The sequence below is a fragment of the Heliangelus exortis genome, chromosome 23 (genome assembly GCF_036169615.1).
Source record: "Heliangelus exortis chromosome 23, bHelExo1.hap1, whole genome shotgun sequence".
In the NCBI taxonomy this organism is placed as follows: domain Eukaryota; kingdom Metazoa; phylum Chordata; class Aves; order Apodiformes; family Trochilidae; genus Heliangelus; species Heliangelus exortis.
Window position 1 is genome coordinate 3,306,349 of NC_092444.1, and position 24,528 is coordinate 3,330,876.

Genomic DNA, 24,528 nt, shown 5'->3' on the forward strand with positions numbered 1-24,528 from the left:
AGATTGAAAAGAAGCTTGCTTGGATGTTTTAAAACAAAAACTATTGGGGTGAGGGTGAACCATCCTATCTTGTTAGCTTGGGCTAACAGCTAAAATAAAGTCTGTTATGATGAAAAAGGGCTTCAAATTCTGGCTGGTGTAGCCGCAGAGAAGCTCCTCACCTCCACATGTGTGTACAGATGTGCCCTCTGCATGGCATCTTCCACCTGGTACCAGGAAATAGCAGTTTTGAAGAATAATAGTGGTGCTTACTCATCTTGGATCCCTGATTCTGCCTCCAGCTTGTCTGATGGCTGGCTGGTGGAAAACTAACCAGTGGAATGTTGATGTGAACAGCTGATCTTTAGTATGAGAGTAGTCTGACTAATTTAACACACAGCTCAAGTTAGATATACAGCTAAGAAAGCTGGTGATAAAACTACTACAATTTGACTTCCATCAGACCAAGGCATTCTTGAAGCTTTCTGACTCCATTTCAGCTCCACTTTTTTCAGATATTTGTTTACTGGAAAGAAAGAAGAGAGTCTGAAGGGAGAAGGAAGGGAAGGAACCCTGGGACAGCACATGCTGGGGTGTAAAATGCAAAAAAAAAAAGGTTTTTCAAAAGTGCATGTTCTGAACATCATCTTGGCATCAGACAATAAGAAATATTCAGTATTACACTGACAGGGTCTATGTTCCAAGTAACTATAGCTATGGAGAGAAAAGGCTGCCTTTGGACACATTCCCTCCTGCCTTAATTTTTCCCTGGGGTGGGGAAGGGGCACAGAGAATGTGCTCCAGATCTTTAATGGCTTAGGTTTTCCAGAGCCTCCTCTGATCACTCAGTGAGGCTGGGATTTAAGAGAAGCAGAGACTGGTACCTCAGAAGGAAGCCAGACATTTCAAAAACAATCCCACTGAACTATTCCAGAGGGTTGAATGCACTAGGTTCCTGACACAAGGCTGTCAAAATCAAGATGTGTTAGATGGCAAAACAACCTTGTATGAAGTGTCTTAAAGTCCAACACCTCACCACTGCTTCCCTCTTTCCCAAGGAAACAGCCTTTTCCAGAAAGCCCAACAGCCTTAAATGAGTAAGCGTCAAGTGAGAATACACATTGGCCCCAGCCAGGTATTTTTTGCCAGAGGAGATCATGTTTCTGGGTTGTTTTAAACACCAGTTTCTAGAATTTACTTTGGGAGTTGGGGGGTAATAATAATTCTAGAGGCTTCCTTCTCTTGATATTTTCCAGAGCTGTTTGAGAATGGGAGGGTGGAGCTGGCACATTGAGTCAGTGGTTTCAGAAAATACTGCTTTATGCAATCAGGGAAAAAAGTGCTTGATCCTGTTGGTGTTTTTGTAGGTAACTTGATGCATGGTTCTATTTTTGATACCAATTCTGCAGCAATACAAACTGATTGGAGAAAATTGCAGGGGGTGGAAGAGAAAAGGAAGCTCACTTTACAAAAGAACAAGAACTGCCTTCTCCAAGGAAACCTCTTGAACCTGCAAGGGTTTAACCATGTGCCTTCCAAAAAAAAGTTAAAAATGAGAAGTTAAGATTATTGAACTGCATAAAAGTAACAGGCAATTGTGATTGTTCAGTGATATGTGAAGGAGTTGAACCAAACCAAATACAGGAAAAATCTTTCATCATTGCTCTAGATCAAAACCAGTTACACTTTTAAGGCAAATGTAAGACCACAAACAATAATAACTATAGAAAAAAATTGCCAGCTTCAGAGAGCCCTGACTTGCATTTGTTGCTTCAGTCTTTAACTGACTTTTCAAAGAAAAGCTTTATAAAGCAGCAGAGCCACCTCTTGCCCCCTCCTCTCCAACTTGATAACTGTCAGAACTTGAAGAAATAAACACAAGTAATCACAGATAAAAATTACCTTACTAAGTGGGAATGGGAACATTTATTACTTGAAAAACACTCTATTTTTTTCACAAGGCTTCTGGAGAATGAATTTCAGCAAGCCTACACAACATTTGCAATGTAAAATTCATTACAGTAAGCCTGGAACTATTCACACTTACATTCCTACTTCTGCAGCACTGTGACATACTTCGGGATGTGCCAAGGACTCATACATCATGGAAAACCCTTCCCACAACTCCTTACTCTTAATTTTAGCATCCTCCTGTATGGAACTAAGTTATTGAATATCTTTTTTTTTTTTTTTTTTTTTTTTTTCCCCTGGTATTATTCAGCTGTTTTTCCCAACTAAGCAAGAAGGGAGGAGCGCTAGCATGTTCGTAATGAAAAAGTTGATCTCTGGGACGCTGATAGGGATTGGCAGCAACTGTTTTTCTGTTTTTTCACACACCTGTACCTCATTTCAGGCCCTGCAGAGATGTGGAGGACAGCCAGCAAAGATCCAGGAGCTGTGTAACACGCAGGACCTTGGTGAGGGAAAACCTATACAGGAATGTGTGTCCAGCAGGATATATTCAGCCCTGAGCAACATGATGGGATCCTACAGCGAAGGATCGGCTCTTGCCACGACTGAGGTGAGAGCCCTGACGGGATAAGCCCGACGGGGGTGGGCCCAAGCCGGCGGCCACTGAGAGGACGGGGATCCTGCCTTAGGCTGAGGCTTCACAAGGACACAAACGGGAGCCCTGGTTGAGGAGCGGGGCCTAGGAGAGGCTGAGGCTGTGGTCAGCCCAATCCTAGGGGGTAAAACTCGGACTTTTGGGCCAGTCCCAAGGTCGAGCGCAGCGGCCATCGCGCCCGCCGGCCGGTAACCTTGACAACAGAGGCCGGGACGGGGAGGGAGGGAAATCGCGCGAGATCTGGCGCTCCGCCGCTCACCTGTGCCAGCAGATCTCGCGAGAATTGCGCGGCGGAGGAGGCGAGGGCACGGCCTGAGGTGGGAGGGGACGGCCAAGATGGCGTCGGAGGGCGAGCTGGGCAGGAAGTGGGACCGGTGTCTGGCGGACTCCGCCGTCAAGCTGGGTAAGGGCGGGGAGGCCAGGGCAGAGGGGGAGGACCAAGGGAGGAGCAGTGGCGGCCGGTCCGGGCGCTCCGGCGTTGGGAGTGCTGCCGCCGCTCGCCTAGCCCCGCGTGGCGGTCGATGCGGCTGAGGAGAGGCCCTGTGAGGCCCGGTGTTCCCCGCCACTCAGGGCCCGGTCTAAGCCGGCGGCCTTCTTGCCGCCCTTTGGAGCCTGGAACGGCGGGGTGTCCCGCCGCTTGGGCCTCACCGCGGGGCAGCGCTGCCCCCCGGGGGTCGGGGCTCGGCGGAGCAGGAGGGAGCCTGGCAAGGTGACCTTGGCCGCGGGCGCGGACCCCCGCTTGTCCCGTTCCCATGGTCGCCCCAGGGCTCTGCTCCCCGACCGGATCTCGTCTTACCCGCGAACCGGTGGCAGAGGGTGGGTTTTGATCTCTGGTTACTCTCTCTGTGGAAAATCAGAAGTTTCCGTAGGAAATCTCCCTCTGCGCTGAGCTCCGGAGCCCGCGGGACCCCTCCTGCCCCGAATGAATGGGCGCCGGGCAGGCAGGGTCCTCCAGTGACACGACCTTGCCCGCCTTTAGTTTCACTGTGACGCCAGCTTGCTTTTGGAAATGTGTGCCTGCAGAGCTGGTGGTAGGACTCAGAGTACGAGGTGGGCTGTGTTTATTAAAAGCAGTATGTGTCGTGACACGCTGATAGCTTTGGCATGTGTTGCTTAGTAAAGTGTGTGCAATTTGACATTGAGAAGCTTTCCACCCGGTGTCCCAGCCCTGCAGATCGTTGTACCATTGCTTTTAAGGAGGGTAACTGTTCTGTGGATTTTCTTGTGTGCCTATTTGTCATTACTGTTAGGGCTATGCACGTACCTGCTGGGCTGCAACAAACCATTCATGACATTTTGCTTACAACCGTGAGATTTAGGAATGATTGTAAAGGTGTATGCACAGCCTGTGGCAGGCTGGCAAATCGACTGGACAGAGGTTGTGGCTTTACAAAATACGTGTACCAGAGCAAATCTTTAAATGCAATGCATAGAGGTAGAAGGGAAGTGTCAGACACAAAAGGTATGTGTTCCATGTGGGTGCAGAAGTCTCTTTTAGAGCCATAAATAGTATCTGAAGAACATGAATGTTTATTACATGTTGCTCTAGTGGCCTGCTTGAAAGCTGATGTGGAACTAGGGGTTTTGCCTAATACTTTTCCATTAGAATAGATGCTTAATAGTTGTAAGTAAATTGAAACTTCCATTGTTTGTAACAGCCCTTTGAAAAGTGTCAAGTGCTCCAGAGCAATATTTTGCCTGATGAAATTCTATTCAGGTTTCTTTGACAAACAAATCCAGATATGTTTATGTTTCATAGCATTGGTTGCTTTATCATAAAATATTAAGTATGCTGAATTATAAACAAGAGTTTGTTCCATGCTGCAGCTGCACATGTAGGAATCCTGGACCGGGAAAGTTACTCCAGGAGGCTGAAAGAAGAGGCTGTAGGGTTGATTTTTGATGCAGCAGATCTTTTCAGTAGTCCTTGCATTTTAATTTGGTGTTTTCTTCCATCCTGAAGTGACAACAACAACAACAAAAAAAAGTGTTTGCAGGCTTTCTGCACTAGTACTGTAGATCAAGGCTTCCCAGTGTTAGCTTTGCGAGGGCGTTGAGTAAAGGTCATGGTAAAATTCAAGATTTTCATCAAATTGACTCAGAAGGTCATGTGGACTGCAGCTCTTTAATTTTGTCCTAAGCACTAAACCCTAGGTGGTGGCCTGAGGCACGTGTTTTCTTCATGTGTGACAGTATTTTGGTTTTGTGTGCTTTATGACTGACTCAGTAATTCTGTGCTGGCAAACTCCTCCATGATGTTAACAAGAAAAGTGTTGGTATGAATGTTGGAAACCAGAACCACCCAGCAGTTGCTTGGTACTTGAGTAGTTTGTGACTGAAGATGGTTGTGGTCTTCAAATGTGAAGTGAGTTGGTGGCCCAGCTGTGCAAACTGCCAGCTGAGTGCTGATAGCACAGACTTTCTCAGACTGTCTTGGTGGAAGTGGTTGTTTTCTCTGCAGGGACTTTGAAAGTCTGATTTTGGTGATCTTTTTTGTAATACTGCGAAGTTTCCTGGAGTGCCCAATAAACTATCAAGGGCAGTTGTTATACTGGAAAGGGAGAAAGAAAATAAATAGGTTTTCACTTGAGAATTTTGTTACTTGTTGTATGGCATATCAAAGTTTTACTAAATCCTCTCTTCTTTGCCAGATTTCTTCTTTTAGTGGCTACAGTTTCCTTCCTGTACGTTCCTTAACATCCTTCCTGAGCACTGTTGCAGGACACATCTTTCTAGCCAGTGGCTGAAGAAAAGCAAACATTGGGGTTAGCCCTGTGTTTTCCTATCCCAGCCCCTGTAAGTAAAGGAAAGCACTGAATTCCTGAAGCCTTGACAGTTTTCTAGTGCCTGTGAGAACTGTAGGGACAGAACTCCTGTGGATTAATTAGAGGGCTGGAGGGACATGAGAAACAGAAGAGAGTGAAAGGGGGAGGTAGCAGCTGTCAGGATGACTTTATTAGGATGTTTTGAAGGAGTTCTTGGGGGCTCAGCAGCCTGTCTGATGTTGTGTTGCTCTCAGGCTTTCCACCCCAGTTGTTCAAGCCAGTGTTTGTAGCTGGCTGTGTTGTTTGGAGTTACACTGTTTTAGTTGGAGATCAAGCTCTTGGCAGAAACTCCTGCCACTAAAATGTTCAAAATACATATTTATCTGGCACTGCACCTTTTGGAGTGCTGTGTTATATTTTTGACCTCTTGGTCACTGCCTGTGTTCAGCTTGTAATTTAGAGTTAAAACTCCTTCCTGTTAGTTCAAAACAAACTATGTTGTCAGGCATTGCTAAGACAGCACTTAATTTCCAGCAGTTAGGTCCTGTAAAACTCTCTGTACCTGCACAGAGAATTCAAACATTGTGAAATGGAGTTTACCTCCTCACCTCCTTTTTATTAGGACTGACAAGTGTTTGTTTTCCTAATGCTGAGGATGGGTCTGGGTATCTTTGTTCCCCTTTCTGAATCTTGCTGTAGCCACAGTGTTTGTGTGTAGTGGGATGGATTTTTCTTGGCTGGCTGGGCAGTTTCTCTCATGGGTGATTCAGGTCTTGGTGGCTTAAGCTTTGCATCCTTCTTAAGACTTTTCACCTGGACAATCATTTAAATCATTTGACTTTCCTTTCCATCTTTCTTTCTGATACTGATTTCTTTGTTATAAATTCCTGTGTGCTGTCCAACCTTCACAACTGTTTCTTCATTTTTATCAGTAGAGGTCTGCAGAGAGAGGACTGGGGAGTAAGTAGTGGTGTGGTCTTCCTTCAGCATGCCAGCTTCATACCCCGCTTAAAGGATTTCTTGTTTGCTTAACTGACTGGTAGTTCATGCCTCTTTAGTTGGAAAGACAATTACTCATGAAGGACTGGCAGAGTTGTTTTTTTTCTCTGTGAGGCTATAATTTTGGAGAAATTATTACTAAATGCCAGGGAATAGGGACGTAATAAAGAGTATGTGTGTATGGAGGGGAAAGTTGTGTACCTTTGTGTATTGGTTTGTTTTGAAACTGGTGTAGTTTTAAATGAATTGTAATTTACCTGATGTTGAAAGGTAACCCTAGGAAAGCCCTTTACTTCTTGGCTTGTGGGCTAAGTTGCTGTGCTGAAGTTAATGTTTTTTTTTCAGGAGATAAATATTTTGATGTATGTCTGTGTTTAACCAAAATTCAGCCTGGAAGCTTGTAAATAACCCAGTGTAGTAATGTTCTTTCCTCTAATCCTCTGTTTTGACATCTTAAAATGAAATGCCTCTAATTTCCATTTAATAGGACTTTTTCTTAAGAGAAAAGGGTACTTTGAATTCTCCTGCAACTATTACATTATTTCTTCTGGCTTGCATCATCTGGCCTGTTTCTGTTAACAGCAGGGGTGAAATTGTATTGTTTTTGTCATTCTACAGATTGAATATTTCAGAAAGAATCATTACAGGGTTTGTAATGTCAGTATTTTAAAATAACCCTTCACATGGTTATGAGTGGGATAAAGTCAGTGTGTATAATGACAAAATTTGAGTATACTTTCTGAAAACTGGATTAGACTTTCTATAAATAAACAGAAATCCTGAAATTCATGTTTTGAAGTGTGTTTGGATTTTTTTATTGTTGTTTTGGTTTGGGTTTTCATGGGGTTTTTTTGTTTTTTGGTGTAACATGGCCATGCAATCTCAACTACAAGTCAAAAGACTTGTTCTTAGTTTGGGATTTTCTTTTTAATGCTGGGGAACATTACACAAGCACATGCTGCATTGTTATGTTAGCTTTGTTTGTAACTCCAAGTTATTTTTCTGTGTTGTACAGAAGATCAGATTCTACCAGTTGCATCTTGTAGCAGACCAAGTGGTGTAGATATTAATTGCTCATGGCTGGTGCAGGGGAAAAAATGTCGGGACTTTTGGAAGACAAGTTACAGCAGTAGGTGGCAACAAGTTTCTGTTCTTTTACATCAGATTTAGTTCTCTGACAAAACTTTCAGGGCTGCTGGCTCATCCTTGAGAATAATAAATCAATTGGGAGATATTTGAGAAGGATCAGGCTTCTTTCCTTAGTATTTCTGCTGGTGAGGTGCCATTGGAACACTTCTTGCTCAAAATTGCCTCTTTTTATTAGCTGGGCCAATAGACCATCACTGATGGTCAACCTATATTGGATGGGTGTGGTGTGACTGCCAACCCTCGTCCTTAGCCATGCAAAAGCCTCACATGTGGATATGTTTACTTTTCTTTTTAGCAATGCAAGTGTTCTCACTAGTGGCATATTTACTGCAGTAAGGGCAGAGTTTTCAGTCAGGCATTTTCTCTAGTTTTCAGTCAGGTATTTTCTCTATCAGTATCTTGCTGATTTTTTTAGCTATCCATTTCTAAAGTGAGTGAGCCCTGATCTTGTCTGGAAGCTTGATGCAGGATTGAAATCTTTTGTGCTGATTCAAAGAGCAGCCTCCACTCTTCTCCCCTTCCCCTTTTAAAAGAGGGGGTAAATGTGTGTGTATGCCCTCTCATCTCACCAGCTCATTCACCAGGGTAAGGATAAAAAGTTTCTGGCCTGGCTTCAAGACTGGCTGTGATTGCTGGAGAGATGGTGGGCTAAGGGCCATCCCTCCTGCTGCTGGGTGCCCATCTGGTGTTTATCTAGGGTTAGCCTTGGGGCAGCAGTTGAGCCGTAGGAGTGCTGAAGGGTGAAAGTGGCCCCTGAAAACATGTCAGGATTTTTGTATTATAATGGTATTTGGATATTTATATCCTGTCATTCCAAGTATTCTGTGTTACTAAAGGCAAATGTTAGAGGAAAACAAAACATACTTTTTTTTCCACTGCTTCTTCCTCGAGAACTTGGTGTATAGTTTCACTATGTTTTCTTCTTGCATCCTTGCTCATTTTTCTGTCTGCTATGTAAACAATCCACACAATGGGGGAGATGAGAATGAAAGCTTCAAAGCTGGTGTTTGAAGAAAATATGATGCCTTGCTAAGTCTGCTTAAAATTAATTCTCTCTGTAAATAAGTGATTTCATGGTCTCGGATTTCTCACTGCTGCTAAGTCCTGGTATCTGAAGAAGAATCTCCTCACCATTTTTGCAGAACAATTGTCTATTTTCTAAAAGTGGGATTGGAGTGGGGCAGGATGGATCACCCTTCATCTAAAGGAGAATGTAGTTTGGGAGTTCCTTGACTACTTTTTTTTTTTTTTTTTTAGATTTGAAGATCTTGGCTTTTTTTGTGGTTGAGAGTGCAGTGGTATTTCTTTACTTAAAGCAGATTTTAGTGCTGAGCTGAGTTGATGCTCATTTGAAACTTCCAGTGCATCAGGTCCATGCTGTTGGACCTTGAAGCTGTTGAGAGAAGCTAGCCAAGCTTGATAGATTTTCTTGGTCCTGATGGAAGCTGTCCTTCTAGCTGCGAAGAAATATTCTCTGTTGGAACAAGTCCCTGACCTATTTAGAGACTTTTGTCTGTAGAGAGCAGTTGCCATATTCTTAGAAGAAAGAAGCCATCTTCCAGGAGTTCCATCTTCATTTTATTTCAGTCAGTTAGTTGTAAATCAGTTAATTCATCAGTAAATTGTAATTTAACAGAATCTGAGGGAGAGGAGCCTGAAGCTCTGTATTTGTGTGTAAGGAATGGCAGAGGAAATAATCTGATGGCAAAAAGAAAACTATCTAGTAGTTTAAAAACTTCCAGTAACAGCAACACATTTGGCAGATGTTAATGAGCATATTTTAATCTTTCTATTTATGTTTCAAGCTATTGAAGAAAAGTATATCTAGATGTGGCAGTCTTAAAACTCCTTCAGCCCGTAGCTACTTGGGTAGCCTAGGACAGAACCAAGCAGTATTGCTGTTGGAGGGACTGTTGATTAAATTTATAGAAAAAGCTTTTCCCAGATGTTCTTATGGGGCCAGAGCCCATCCAGAAGATTTGTGTTTCTCTCCCAGACAGTTTTATGATGTCCTATTGGGTATGCGGCACGTGCTCTTCTGTGTGTTAGATTGATTTGAGGTAGTGTGACATTTTTCTTGGAAGGTGGATGAGCCAAAAAAAGGAGAATGAAAAAGTTTTGGAGGCTGGGCTTGCTGCCTGACACCAATTCCTTGTGGCTGTGCTGGTCTGGATGCTTACTGGGGAGCAGGAATAAGATGTCCACAAAACCATCCTGCCCCTGTTGACACTGACTGTAAAGGAGTTGAAGCTGAAGTGATGGATGTAAGGTGAAAGAGACTGTTTTTCTAGTTATATGTTTTAAACTGTCAAAGGAGGTGAAAAATGCATTGTAGTCTTTCCTGTGGCCTTTTCCTCCAAAGAGCCTGTCATGCAAGAAAGGGAGGGAAAATGTGTTGGGCACGGATCAAGCCCTTAGTGTTTCCATGTTCGTTTGTTTTTATTGTAAGATAAACCTTTCATGTTTTATTGTTATGAAGTTAAAGCCTGGCCTAGAGGTGCTGATTTTTAGTAGAAACAGCTGCAGTGTGAGTGTCCCCTGGTCAGGTGGGAGGCTCTTTGAAACAGCATGTTGCCTCTTTAAAAGGAAATTGAGCATGTGAGAACTTAAACCTGTAAAACTCATCAACAGCTTTGCCATTGTTTATCTCTGGTGTAATTTTAGATAGAATTAAAGTGAAACGCTTTACTTTGCTTCCAAGGCAAGAGGGTTTAGCTCCCCCTTGGTCCTGGAGATACAGGAAATGACCACATAACCACAAAATACTTTCTAGTGGAATGAAGATTAGTGACAAACTATCCACAGAAATAGATTCTTAACCAGATGGGCTAAGAAATTAAATGCAGCTAAAGCTTCTGGCTTTAAGTTGGAAGCACGTAATAAAAAGCAAGTGCTTTTTGGCTGATGTGAGAGGGCAGATTGGAGCATTTCTTGTTGATAGGGTGTTGGAAACAGTTTTCAGCATAGACTGTAGTTTCTGAGAGTGACTGTAGTTTCATCAGTGAGAAAAGGAATGAACCTATTGAATGCTTTTGGGATTGAGGGAGGCTAAGGTACATTTTTGGCTTTGGTTCCCAAATCACCTTCTTGCACAGAAAACAACAAGCCATTAGCTGTCAGATCTCCTTTACATCTCTGTAGCATTTTCATTACTTAAAGGAGGGCTCCAGCTATCTTACCATCATCCTTTTAAACTCATCATCTGCTCTGCTCCCCTTCCTGCTGGAACAGGGAGCAGTGATAGCATAAAATAGCATTAAAATTGCATTTTTATGAAAAAGAAGAATCCCTTCAGCTTCACTGCTTTAGAAAAAAAAGCTTTATTGGGAAAGACAGGAGTCAGTCATGCTGAACCACATCTTTTTAACAGTGGTGTTAGGTGTTAGTGTGGCAGAAGATCTTGGTTTTGTTTCAGGTTTAGGCTGAATTGAAGTTGGCCGAACTAATAAATTTTTCACCTTCAAGTGCATACTGTGCCTTCTCCCATGGCCAAGAGGAAACAGCATTGATGGTATCTGTGTGGAGCCCTCCCAAGGGGGGCTGTAATGTGAGAGAGTATCTGAAGGAGGCGAAGAGAATACAAGATAATGACGATTTCTGGGTGTATCTGGAAAGAAACTTCATTAACCAGAGCTGCTTCCTTAGTTCAGGCTTTTCTGAAGACAAAACAAAAAGGAGCAGTTTACCACCACACGGATAAAAAGAATGTGGGTTTGCCTGGTAACTTGGAAAATGTGGTGACATTAGAAACTGCCCAGGTTCTCCATTGAGATGATGCAGAATTTGTCATCCTGAAAACCATTTCTCATTGATTAGCTAAACTGTTTGCCTTGGCAGAGGGGGATCTTCTCTTGGACAGGAAAGTGCAGAACCAGTATCACTCACTGCGTCACAGCCCTTCTGAGCTGGACAGTTCAAACAACGCCTAGTGCTGTCTCAACAGAGAGTCATTCCCTCCAAAAGGTCCTTTTCAAACCTACAGTCCAACAGCCCCAAAGGAAAAAAGGCAGCAGAACTCCATAGTGTTGGAAAAGCCTGGCAGAGGCTGTCAGGTCAGCGGGCCAAACCCTCGTCTGTTGGATGAATTCTTTAAGATAGGATTTAGCCGTAATAGCATAAACATTCTGTGAGAGCCAACACCAGCTGTGTTCTAGCAAAGGTGCAAAAGGAGAGCTCTGTGTGGGGAGGGGGAGTGGAGGAATTAGCAGGGAGGAACTGCTGCTTTGGTGATGCGTGATGGTTCTTCCAGTCTGCATATAAATGCTGGGCAGTGACACGAGATGAGTAGTGAGCTGTTTGTACGAGATGCTCCAAGCAGTGTAGCTCTTGCTGTCTGAACTGCAGAAAAAGCCTGAAGCCCTGACCAGACAGCTGAGGAACTGAGACTTTCTCTTAGCTGTGCAAGTGATCAGGGTGAAAACCTGACCTTCTGTAAAATGTGCAGTTTCCAAAATGTCTGAGGGAGTTATGTCAGGACCACTTGGCAGGCAGTCAAAGTTCTTCCCTGCAATTGCGTGTTTTGTAAGCCTGCTCCAGCCTTGTTATGACCTGGTAAAGTATTTACCTCTGTCACAATTGAAAATCTGTAATAAAGTGAAAAAAGTTTCCAAAAGCAACTCTAGTTTTCAGCTAAATATGGATAGTGAAGTCCTAACAGGGGAGTAAACATAATTTGGTCATCTCTCTTCTAATATTCAAGGTTTTTTGATCTTTGGAAAACATGGGGTGCTTAGTTAATTTATTATTTAGTGCAGTGAGTCTTGTTTTAGTAATCTGTACCTCAATAGGAGCCGCCATTAATATGCTTTTTGCAAGAAAAAAGGTTTAAAGAGCAGAAGGAAACTTTAAAAAAGAAATGGACTCCCATAGGCCAAGAGGGTATAGGATTCTTTGGCATTCTTCTGGATCCAACCCACTTCATAATGTGTTCAACAGGAGCTTGAGTAAGGATCACATGCTTTTAGAACTATTCAAAATAAAAGTAGTATGTCTTTTAATTAAAAAACGCAGCATACTGAGGTTAGATTTCTTGTATTAAGAGAATTGAAAGCCATAATGGGATGTGTTTGCGACAAAATAAACCCAAAACTGTTAATTGTTTTTTGAATGAGCATATGCAGAAGTGATTTTTTTTCCCTTTAAACTCCCGTACTTCTGTGCCTTATCTAAAATTCTTGTCTGTAGTGAATATAAAGGTAGAATTTACTCACCAAGCTCAAAGTTTTCCCTGTTAGATTTATTGAGTCATCAGAGGAGTTTTGCAGACTTGCCTGACTTCTTGCAAAAAATCATAAGCACACCATCCAAGGAAAGCAAAAAAGATTTTTAAATATGCCAGGGGAGTTTTTTTCATGGTGCTGGAAGCAATTTTTTTTTTTTTTTTTTCAACTGCTGCAGTTACTTCTATATATAGTATAAGGATGTGAAAAGTCATTCATTCCTAATGTGTTTAAATATGCTCCATAATGAATGTTGTGGATGTTAAAGATAAGCAGCCTGGAGCTTTCTTTTGCAAGGTATAGGGTAACACAAAGCATCAAAGTTTTGCTGCCCTCAGGACACACATTGAAGTAGTTAAAGTAGTGAGATAAACGAAATATAAAAAGATACTCATCTGCAAAATCTAAAGCTCAAGGACACTAAGTTTTCATTTAAGTGTTTCTCATTTGCTGGCAACGAGCCAAATAAATCTTATTTCTATACTGGAGATGGTGATGGAAATTCAGTAGTTTTCCCTGGGATGAGAATATGGTTTGTTTCCCAAATCTTTATGATAATGTACTTGTATATGTTGGGATTCAAATCTGAATTAGCTGCTTACAGTTATTTAGGAAAACAATTTTAGTTGATTTTTGCTATTATTTTTTTTCATTGCTATTTAAGGACATTTTTGTTTGGTGTGCTGAATAACATGTAGTCTGATATTCCTGAGTTGGAAGAATTACTGTGAAGAATTAAATTTTCCATAGCTTTGCCTTATCTTAGTCCTCACTTGCTGCATTTCTTCTTACAGGTGCTGGATTAGGGTTAGGAATTGTTTTCTCAGTCATCTTCTTCAAAAGTAAGTATACTGCAGTAATATTCACAGCCAGGTTTCCTTGTTTCTATTGTAGATGCAGTTTAAAAATGAGAAATCTGAGGCATTTAAAACTGAATCAGGGTGTTAGTTCTTTTATTATTGGTCGCATCTTTTCAGTTGAAATGGAGTTACTTTAACTGTTGTGTAACAAAGCTGTTGTGCACTGCATCTCTCTGAGTTCCTGCTGTGGTCAGCTCAAATTCTGGAATTGCAGGAAACCCTGAGCCAAATTACTGGAGCCATGTGTCTAGACATCAGTTTATGCCAGTCTTTCCAGGGTTTTAAAGCTGATCTAAAGTCTCTTTTTAGCTATGCTTTAGTAACAGCATAATTTTCAGTAATATCTTGAATTCAGAGATTGCTCTCCATTACATTCTAAATACCATGTCTTATTCTTGTTGTTCTGAAGCAGTCTGGTCTTTAGCTAATTTTAAGACTTGGAAATGCCTAATATGAATCTTCTAGTAATTTATTCTCTTCTGGTCCTTATTTAACAATACTGTCTCTGTCATGTAAGGTGAACAGCTTAACTTGACCTTAACTTTTCTTCTCTCCTTGCCTTCCCCTACAGGAAGGACATGGCCTATTGCTTTTGGGTCAGGGATGGGGTTAGGAATGGCTTATTCCAATTGTCAACATGACTTCCAGTCTCCATATCTTCTCCATGGTAAATTTGTAAAGGTAAGTATCAATTAGTAGTCACTGTTAATTGGTTTCTAAGTCAGCATTAAGACACCATTTACATGTCCTTACTCTGCCTTAGTAAGGAGAAACTTGTCTTGCTGAAGGAGGTGGTGGCTCCCCTGCTCTTCAGGAATTTTTCAAGTCTGGTGTGGTTAGCGATAAACTTACTTGACTAAAACGCACTGCTTTAATTTAACAGATCCTGCAGGTAGGTTTTCTCACAACCTGAAAACACACATGAAAAAATAGACTTTAGAAAAGCTGAAAAACTGAATTAATGGTAAGATTCTGTGCTCAGAGTTAGAAAGAAATGAACTACAAAGTAACTGAGTTATGTCAGATTTGCCTGTGGAAGCAGGTCTTTCATCTTCAGTGGGGGGGGGTTTGCAACATGGAAACAGTAATTACTTCTAAATTCTGTTGCTTATTTGGCTGGATAGTAATATAATAATTAGTCTGAAAAAATTGTAGACTTTAAATAGTTATGAAGAGGATAATTTATTTCAGTATTATCATTGACCATGCAGAGATAAAGTATTTCAGAATAGATTAATGAGCAGGAGCCATTTGATCACTTGCAAACTGCATACAGTGCACTAAATCCATAAACAGACTCCATTAATTTTTTCTTTGTTACTGTACATGTCAAAGCTGGGGCTGTTCTTATGGTAATCTATCATTGTGACACCTGGAAAAAAATGGGATGTACCATGCACGGTTTGGATCCACACAGGCACATCCTACTGAAAGCATTTCACTGGTACTAGTGGAGAGGCTCCCACCAGGATGAAATTAGAATTATTTTAGCACTTCAAAATGTACCGAGGTAAAATATTCTGCCAGGAACTTTTCATAGCAAGTACACAGAGTGCACAAATTGTTCATGCATTGCTCATCTGCCTGCTGAAGGAAGCCTGAGGCTGTTGCTGGGCTTTGTCCTGATGCATCTACAGCTATAAATTGAGTCTGGTCCTCTGCAGATTTAGTGGCAGATGAATTTTTGCCAGCCTTCTGCAGCCCTGCCAGACATACCTTTTTATAAATACTGTCTTCAGCTGCCTGTAAAGAAAGGGAAACAATAACAAGACTCTTGAACAACAGCTTCAGATGAAAGTATTTTGGATAGCAACATAGAGAAACAAACTGTGACTAAGATGCAGCTGATACAACATTTCCAGCTACAGCCCAGAATCGAAATCCTATGATTCTTCTGTCCAACTTTGTTAACATCAAAACATGTCAGCTTTCCACACCATCCTGAGGGTATTCCTCCAATTTCTGCCTCCAAAAAGAAACTGGAATGCCATGTCTGGCTGCATGTGAATGGTAAATGCCCTGTTCCTGTGTTCTGAGAAAGCATTGTTCATTCAAGGATGCTTGTTACTTAGGATGTTGAGCTTGTTACTAGGGATGTTGAGCAACAGAAAACTGACTTTCAGGCCAGCCTAGCAAAGGATTTTGTTTGGATTAAGGACTAATCTGTGCTCTGGAGCAGGGGTGGTCCTTCACAGCATGAGGTAATTGAAAGGGCACTTCACAGAAGAAGTACAGCTGCCTGCGTGGCACAGGGTAGACAAACAGTTTGCAGTGCACTGTCTCCACTAGCTCTCTCTGTCAGAAAGAGCTGAGCATGGTGAGAGAGGGAAGACACAGATGAAGCCATCTAATGGTTAATGCCATTAATTCTCTCCAAAGTGTCATGTCATGGATAATAGCTACAGGGTTATTAGAAGAAAATTATTTCATTTCTGGTGGTTAGGAGCATGGAAAATATTGTTGTATTATCACTCATCTGTTTTGGTGGTTCTTTTTTTCCTATAAAATACTGTTGTGTTTTCTTTTCAAAACTTTTTCTGTTCAAATGCTAGCTTGTTGAAATGTGAGATTCTACAAGAAAATCAGCTTTATTAAGAGAGAAATGTAACACAGATTATTTTGAACTAAATTATTTCTTGTTTTCCAAACCTGTCAAGTTCATAGGATCATGGGATAAACCAAGTTGGAAAGACTTCAAGGAGGTCATCTAGTCTGACCTCAGACTGGGGTCAGCTGTGAGATCAGACCAGGTTACTCGGGGCTTTATCCAGTCTGGATTCTTCAGGATCAAGTTCTTAATTCTGAATCTTAAGTGAGAATGACACTTAGGACAGAGGACCTTCATGGTTTCCAATACTCAGGAGATTGCAAAGCAACTTCACAGCTGTTGTAGCTGTAACTTGGATCATCACACTGCCCATCCTTTGGGTTAGTAAGCTGATCATGAAACACTGACACCAATGCAAGAGTCATTCATCTAAGCCAAGAGACCACTTAAAATGCAGAAACTTTCTCAATTGTGGTCATAAGGTTCTGAGAGCTTTTTAAGTAATTTGATCAAGTGAATGTCACTGTGACTTCAGCTGAATTGGAAATCAAGATGTAGCAATTATTCCAAGGCTTAAAATGGTATGGCTGAGAATTATATGGCCTAAGGTTTCCTTGCAAAATAGAAAGTATCATATTTTTCAGGTTACTTAGCCTGTATTATTTATCACGCAAAACTCCACAGCCCTGTGTTTTGATTGCAATATGAATTATATTGATGTGCAACAATACAAGACATTTGGCACCTGGAGCCTTTCCTCCTGCCCCTTGTGGCTTTGATTTCTATCTGATCTCTATGCAGTCTGTGGAAAGCTAACTTCTACAATAATGTTGGGTTTGAAGTCCCCATTTTATCAGAATGGAGGCTTAGTTGCATGAAAATGTGGCATGCTTCTGGCATGAATATAGCTGCTTAACTTCACCATACTTAACTTCTCAGTCTACCCAAGGATGCAGATGTTAGCCTGCCTTCTTGAAATGTTTTGAAGTTACGTGGCTTTCTTAATATCCTGCAGCACCTTCCAAGTAAGGAACCCAAATGGCTTTTTAATAATATAAGCCTTCTGCTTTACAGGAACAGTGACTAATGGCTAAGACTATCCCAGTGGGAAGGAAGGAGAAATCAATGATTATTCCTCAGGAATACTGAAGTGCCCCTGGAATAAGCCAACATTCTTCAGTAACGGTCACCAGTAACTCTTTATACTCCAACAAACTGTTTCTGTACATGAAACAAAGTTCTGTTGCTTGTTTTGTATCATGTCTGGAAAGTGCGAGGAAGAGCTCTTCTGGGAAATAAATAAAAGAAAAATGGCCTTCTCTGGTGTGTTGACTTTGTATGTGAGTGAGAGAGAGAATGGAAGGAGAGGACTTCATTTTGAGTACCTAGCAGCTGTGGACACCTGGGTAAAAGCCACTGTGAGAGCTCTTCAGAAAAGACAGAAGTTCTATGTTCCTCTCTCCTCTGGAAAGGCAACCCCCATCTAACATGCAGTTCAAAGAAGCATTCCCACCTCATAAATCACCCACTAGACCCCTGCTGCCTGTGCCGGTGTTTGGAGAGGAATATAAATACTCTTATGTCCTGTTTGTACAGTTGCCCTTTAAAACTGGAATTTTTGTCCTCTGCAAAGAGGCAGAATCCAAAAGTGCAGCTCCTGACTGTGTGACTGATGCAGCTAACCAGTGCTGTTTCTTGCAGCTTTGAGTCATGGAGTGACCTGAATTTGAAACTTCCCAGGATAGTGGGTGTATTAAACTGATAAATGTGCCAGCTGGCTCTGAGCTTTCCCTTTAGTTTGATTGTTTTTTCACCCCTCTTTGGTGGGAGAACATACAGGGTTCAGTGTCTGGGAATGGGTCACAAATATCTAAAGCTCTTTACTACCTTGGAGAGTCACTGGTCCAAGTACTCCCATTTATCCCAGTAATTACTTGGTGGCATGTTGTCTACTGTTCATCTCCTGACTCAAGAGGTTGTCTTCACTACTTTTTTATTCAGCACAATTTTCTAGGTATTGACATGGCTCTCAAAGACCTAATTTCTTTGTCCCATGCTTGCTGCATACAGTCCATGTAGCATAAGGTATAAATGCATGTCCTGAGACAGAAAAGGAATGGTTTAGGCTGGTAGGAATTCTCCTCTGGTGAAAGCTTGGTCTGTTACATGCTGAGAGATGGAAGAGTGACAAAATACATTCCTCTTCAGAAAGGAAAACACAATGGAAAATAAGTTGTGCAATGTTTGCTTTTTTTAAACTATGCCAAAAGAAGGAAGGGAAGGGACTGAGGGGCAATCTTCTGAGTTCAGAGAGCTTGAAAAACTTATCTTTCTGAGCAATGGGACAGAGTTGGTCTGGGTGCTAGAGCAGTCCTGCACTTCCACATCTCCCCACACACTTGTGTGTGGATCTTGTGCACAAGAGAAACATGTTGAGCTGTGCCCAGTGTCGACAGAAACTGAAGAGCTTGCCTAGAGCAATGGACTTATGAAATAAAACAGTTTTAATGCCAGAGCAGCATTAAAGACTGTCAGAGCATGATACCATCCAGGACCATTGATTGAGCATGTCCTTGTTTTTCCACCTCCTCCCTTGCTGGACTGTGTTCGTCAGTCAGGTCAAAACAGCATATTGGAAACAGGATCTCTTTCTTTCTTCCCAATTTTGAATCATTTTATCTGGCCCCAATTTTTAATTTGAACTATGTACTTTGGAGCCATAGCTCTTCTGTGGTTTGGAAAGTGTTTGGGTTTTCTCTGTGTGTGTGTGTGTGTGCTGTGATTGATGCTAGCAGTCTGGTAAGCCAGTGGGTTCAGCTGGAGAGAAGAACATCAACCTGGGTAAGAAACAGGAGAACCAAAAGCTGTAGCAACACTCAAAGTATAACAACTGACAACATGCAGAATAAGCTTTAGCTAGTGCTGTGGCATCTGATGATGTTGGGTTCCATTGTTATTTAATGTCCCTGGTAATGAGTTGTCCTGCCCTGTTGTGCTCTGCTTTACTTCAAATATGGATTAATTCTTAATTTATATGATCTACTGTGACCCATGATCAAGTGGTTCTTCTGGCCTTGGAACTCAGAGGGTACCATTGTAATTGTGGAGTCATAATGTGTCCTTCATTGCTCAAGTGAGACTACTTAGAACAAATGTTCTTGCTCATTAATATGAAATCCACTACAGTGAAAAACTACACAACTTAAAAAAAAGGAAATGTAAAACTTGTCATTGTTTTTTAAATGTGGTAAGAACTTTATTTTTCACAGCTGCCTTGCTTTTTGTTTGTGGTAAGATATATATGCATATATTACTAACACATAATGGGCATGTATTTATTTTGGTTTAATTAAAGTTATATTCTTCAAAACCTGTTTTTGAACCTGTCCATGTGAGCTGTGCAAAGTGTCTCCTTGTGATTACAGATCTCCTGTTTCCCTCTATGGGAATGAGACCATAGTGTTCCCAACCGAGGTTGGAATAGGAACAATTTCCTGCGCTTGATTTCTAGTTACATAAATGGAAGGGGGAAAAGTGGAAATTCTAAGTACCAAAAGGCATGTTAAATTTAGTATAATACACTCATCTGGAAACTATCACATTTTTCCTTCTTTCCCTGCTGAAATCATTGCCTCCTCTAACTGTAGCGTGATTTGGATCAGTACCAAAAAGTGCAAACAAGATAGGCCTAAAAAAGTCAGGTGTCCCTACCCAAAGTAATGAGACCTTTTAGTGGAGAAGTTACTGTATCACTCTGGTGCAACCTTAATAGGAAAATGAGTATACAGTGAATAAAGAAACCATACCACTATCTAGAAGAAGGAAAAAAAAGAAAAAAGCTGAATGGAACTGGTTTTGACCATTTTACAACTCTTTAACTGCTTGACTGGCCACAAATCTGACTCTGTAACAGCTTGATTAGATGTCAGCTGAGGCTTTGAGATGAATAAACAAGTCACAGAAAAGCAGAGACTGCAGGGAAAAAAAATACCAAGCTGCTTTTCTGTTGTTTGTCCCAGTTCTTCATGTTTGATCAAGATAGTGTCATTTCTTTGTATTTCAGTTGTGCCTGGGAGCCTTAGCCAAGAGCAGGACCTTGCTGTATGTGGTGCTGTACACACAAATAAAAACCAGTTTCTGCCCTGGAGAATTTACAAACTAAACAGATTAAGGAGGGTGGAAAGGTTTATATTTCCCATTTTAAAGATGGGAGAAGCCATAGCCAAGGTCAGTGGTAAGTCTTGGAGGGAATGTGGCACACTGCTGGGACTTGAATTTGTGCCTTGGGCCCTCAGCTCCATCAGCCCTCTGTTCTGAATGTTTTTTCACTTGGCAGGCCATGGAGTCTCAGGGGAAGGCTGCCCCTCCATAGTCTGGGAGACTCCAGGAGGGTGTGTTCTCCTACCACTTGCTATCTTCAAATTACCCCAAATTCCTAATGGCAAATCTCTGATAAGTTAGAAATTCTGTTTTATTGTCCAGGAGGTGAATGCTTATAGACCCACTAGTAGATGTAAAACACTTGAGATCCTCAGTATTGATTTTGGTATAAGTCTGAATTTGGTAAGGAGAGAAAATATGAACGTTTATTACCAGTTCTGTGCATCTCAAGGAATAGGACACTGCTATGTTAGGTAGAACAAGCATAGTGCCAAATAGTCACTGCCTTTGTAGAGCTACCTTAAGTATAAACCTAGGTACAGTTTGAGATAGAGGGAGGATATCAAGAAGACAGTACCATTCCAGCAGTGGTGGCAAAACTCAACTCTGAAGAGGGTTTACATGGGTGATTCTCCAAAGGAGAAGAATTTGGTTTTCCAGGTACCTTTATTGGGTCCCCTCTGAATTTTTGGAGCAGTGCAAAAGAAATCACAGAGGTGTTTGTTTGCAAATGCAAACACTGGGTGCACGGGTGGACTTTAGGAAACTGTGGTTGTTGTGGTCATGATCTGCCACAAGTTACAACTTTTATTCTTTAGCTAGAAGGGAGAGGCTGGTAGCAGAGCTGAGGAATGTATCATCAGTGACCTGCTAGGAAAACCACGTTTTTCAGCAGTGTTCTGGATCAGTGAGGCATCGCTGACCTTTCCTTTTGCTCTGAGCTGGCTGGGGTTTGTTGCTTTTCACCCCTGCCACACACATCCCGACAGTAAGAAATAAACTTTTACCTCATGTCCCACCCCACACCTGCCTCTGTAAATGGGGCTAGTGCAAATTTTGGCACAGCAGCCCCAGTAGGCAGCCGTATGCAATGCAGACTGTCTCTTAACTGGTCTGACAGCCCAGCCCATAGCCCACCCACAGTGAAATGCTTAACTTGGATTGAAACTAAATGGGAACATAGTTTATGGAAATTCAGCTGTGGATCACTGTTTGTCTTGTGACTTTTGGCTGTCAGCACTTAGTTGCACAGCACTGCTTGCTGTTCAGAGCTGAGTGTTCCTTGTGATGGTAGATACCCACCTCCCATAGCTTATGAAGATGCTGAGAAAGTTGTTTGTGACTAATAAATCACTTCTAATCAATAATTTTTATTTTTAGTACTTGTAAAGACTCCAGCTCTGGGTGAGGAGTGAATGCCCCTTCCTAGAAAAGGTCATGCCCTTATCAGTTCAAGTGCAGTTCGTCAATCTCTTGTCATATGAAGGAGTGTGTTTCTTCTTAGAAGTTTTAAAGGGTGTTCTTCCTCCTCCTCAGTACTACACTTGAAGTTGTTGGTAGTAACTAGCAGCTTAACCCAAAATCATTACTAATTCCATGAGCAACGTGTTCCCTGAGGATTTAGGAGTCCAGTTGTGATTAGACAGCACCTCAGTTTTCTCCCCCTGGCAAACAGAAATGGTGATAACTCTCCACTTGGTCATGGCCTTAAGACCTTCTTAATTTCTGGGTAAAATTCAGCTCTGTAGAGTCAGGTGAGACTGACATATTGTCAGGCACCACAGCTCACTAGCCATCCACACCAGATTGAAGAGCACTCCACAGTTCACAAAATGCTTTGGCTTCTGCTCTTTGAAAACACTGCAATGACAAGGTAAAGGTGGGCTATGGAAAGGGGAGTGTTTCTGTACTTTCTTATCCACACTTTCATTTCTTCCAGTCACCTGCGTAACTCCTGCCACTCTCTTTCCAGGCAACAAGGCCTGCACAGAGCAACAAGGGAGAAAGAACTGTAGTTACTAATGGAGAAAGGGGGAAAGAGGCTTAGGCTGAATGTTAACTGTCATCATCTCTCTCTTTAGCGGTCTATTTCTAGTTTCAAAGGTTGATGGAGGCAACAGGAGAAGAAAATAATTTTATGTCATGATGGCCACACATCTGGTTTACAAAACAGTGGTGCTCTGGGCTCTGTGGATGCCACGTCTCCTTCAGGAGTCAGTATAGTCCTTCATATTATTTGTAATTTTCATTCATTATGTGGAAGTAAATATAAGAAGAGCTGCAGATGAATAATTACTGTTTGGTGGGATGCTATGTAAATGAAAAAGCAACAAAACAACCTAGATTTTGATACAGTCAAATGTGAAGTTCAAGACCCAGGTGCAACAAATGCTGATCATAACTAGAGATCACAAGGACATAGGGATTATGAAAACCCAGGACCTGAAGGATTTGCTGCTAACAGGGAGAGGCAGAATGGGAAGCAAGGGCTGGAAGCCAAAGCTTGACCCATACAGACAAGCAGTGGGGTACTAAATTATAAGCAGGGAGACTGGGATAAGCTGGTAGAGGAAAGGGTGGATTTCTCAGCTCTTGCTGTCGTAAATGCAAGTTGCTGTGCTCCACCTGGGTTCTTCTAAAGCCTGAGAAAAAATTCCCTTAAATCTTTAGGACCATCCTAGTAGGCAACATGCTTGTGGGAGGCTCTAGTTTAGTATCTGCTGAGTTGTGGATTTTATATCCTTATTAGGTATAAATAGAGGTAGGCTGGCAGATAAGAGAGAAGGTCAATGTGACTCCTTTGAGCACAGGATGAGCCTCTGGTTATTTAACTGAAGCTTCAATGGTAACTCTTGTCCTACATTGGAACAGCCACTAAGGCAGTCCCTGCTACCAAAATTAAAACCAGAATGAGGAAAAGCTGGCCTTGTGCTAGCATGGATGTCTCAGCAAGTTCAAGAAAGCAGTGATAAGCTGGCCCTGAAACCTGAGGTTTCAGTTCCTCACCAGCTCTTATGGTATTGTCTGTTTCACAAGCTCAAAGATCATGATCCTGCTGCAGGGCAGGCAGTGAAAGAAGACTTGTCAGAGTCCTGTGTTTCTATGATTTTATGAACCACACCCTCTAAAATATGAAAATCATGTTATCACCCTAAGGATTATATTTGCATTTATCTTCTGTTAGGTGAGGGGAGTGGGAGGAGTTTAATCACTTAGCAAACACACACAATCTTTTTTGCTTTGTTGCCCTCACTTTAAAAAATGCTGAAGCTCTCCAGAAACTGACACTTTGAGAGTTCAGCTTTTGGGTGCTTTTCTTAAAAGTCAGAGAGTTTGTGCAGGAGTCTCTCGCCATGCAGCAGCAGCTGAGTCACCCCCTTTCAGGCAGGTGCTGGTTTCCTTTTGGTAATGTGCAAAATGTTCCCTGCACACACGTGTGGTCTAAGTTTGTGCTGCTGGTTGACAGTTTGGAGGTGCTGCTGTGTTGCCAAGAACTTGTCTCTACACACATGTAAGCACCTATTGTGATGAGGCCCTGAGCTTGGCCGTGGACTTCAGGCAAGCACTGTAAGAAAAAAAAAAAAAACATGAAAATAATAATTAATGAAATTCTGAGTGATTGCAGCAGGGTGAAGCTGTGCAGCAGAAAAGAAGGTGGTTACCAGAGGGGCTGTTGAAGGAAACTGGTGGTTTTGAAGTAGAAAAACTGAACTGGCAGGGAAGAGGGCACCTGCAAATGAAACCAAACAGCTTCTCCCCAGCCCTCCCTGGTAGAAACTGCCCCTGCAGACATGAATTGGAGAAGGAGTTTGCATGACCTGAGTTGCTGAGGAAGCCAGGGAGGGGGGGACAAAGGCACCTAGAGTGCCCGAGAGCAGGGAACAATTGGGCAAGGTGAAAAATAAAGTGATTAAACACACTTGGACTTGCTCAGAGATGGGAGGGGTGGATTTTTTTTTTTTTTTTACTGCTGCCCCAGGGCCCCAAAATGCATTGGCACAGCACTAGGGAGAAACCACTAATCCCAGTCGCCAAGGGGAGGGAAGGGGGGACTGTTCTCCTTCCCTCCTGCCTGAAGAGTGAGTGTTTGGACCCCTGTGGAAGGGCAGGCTGATGGGATTAGAGGAAACAGCTGGCTCGAGTCTGACCCTGCGGGAGCTCACATTCTCGGGATGGGGAAGAGAGGAGCGCCCCACTGCCGAGCTGCATTCCAGGTCATTTGCTGAGCCCAGATGTTTTCTAATGAGCTCTATGATAAATCCTTTTCCTTTACTACCCAGCA

The 24,528-nt window shown here is 42.2% G+C and overlaps 2 protein-coding genes across 5 annotated transcripts in view; one reads left to right on the plus strand and one right to left on the minus strand.

Annotated features, from left to right (window-relative positions):
• CAPZB (capping actin protein of muscle Z-line subunit beta) overlaps positions 1-3,548 on the minus strand; it is a 68,697-nt gene extending 65,149 nt beyond the window's left edge. The window contains exon 1 of one of the 3 annotated variants that reach the window (XM_071767401.1): positions 3,342-3,548. The gene's annotated coding sequence lies outside the window, so the exon portion shown is untranslated. The remainder of the gene's footprint in view (positions 1-3,341) is intronic. The other 2 variants (XM_071767398.1, XM_071767399.1) reach the window with 2 other exon arrangements.
• MICOS10 (mitochondrial contact site and cristae organizing system subunit 10) lies at positions 2,809-17,404 on the plus strand. Of its 2 annotated transcripts, none has more exons than XM_071767407.1 (4): positions 2,809-2,948; positions 13,472-13,519; positions 14,109-14,218; positions 16,195-16,465. In XM_071767407.1, exons 1-4 carry the CDS (start codon positions 2,882-2,884, stop codon positions 16,246-16,248), a joined length of 279 nt encoding a protein of 92 aa, XP_071623508.1. In that variant the 5' UTR covers positions 2,809-2,881; the 3' UTR covers positions 16,249-16,465. The 2 variants fall into 2 exon arrangements, with proteins under 2 accessions (XP_071623508.1, XP_071623509.1); XM_071767408.1 differs by lacking the exon at positions 16,195-16,465 and adding an exon at positions 17,160-17,404 and having other exon boundaries at positions 2,813-2,948.
• The last annotated feature ends 7,124 nt before the right edge of the window (positions 17,405-24,528 follow it).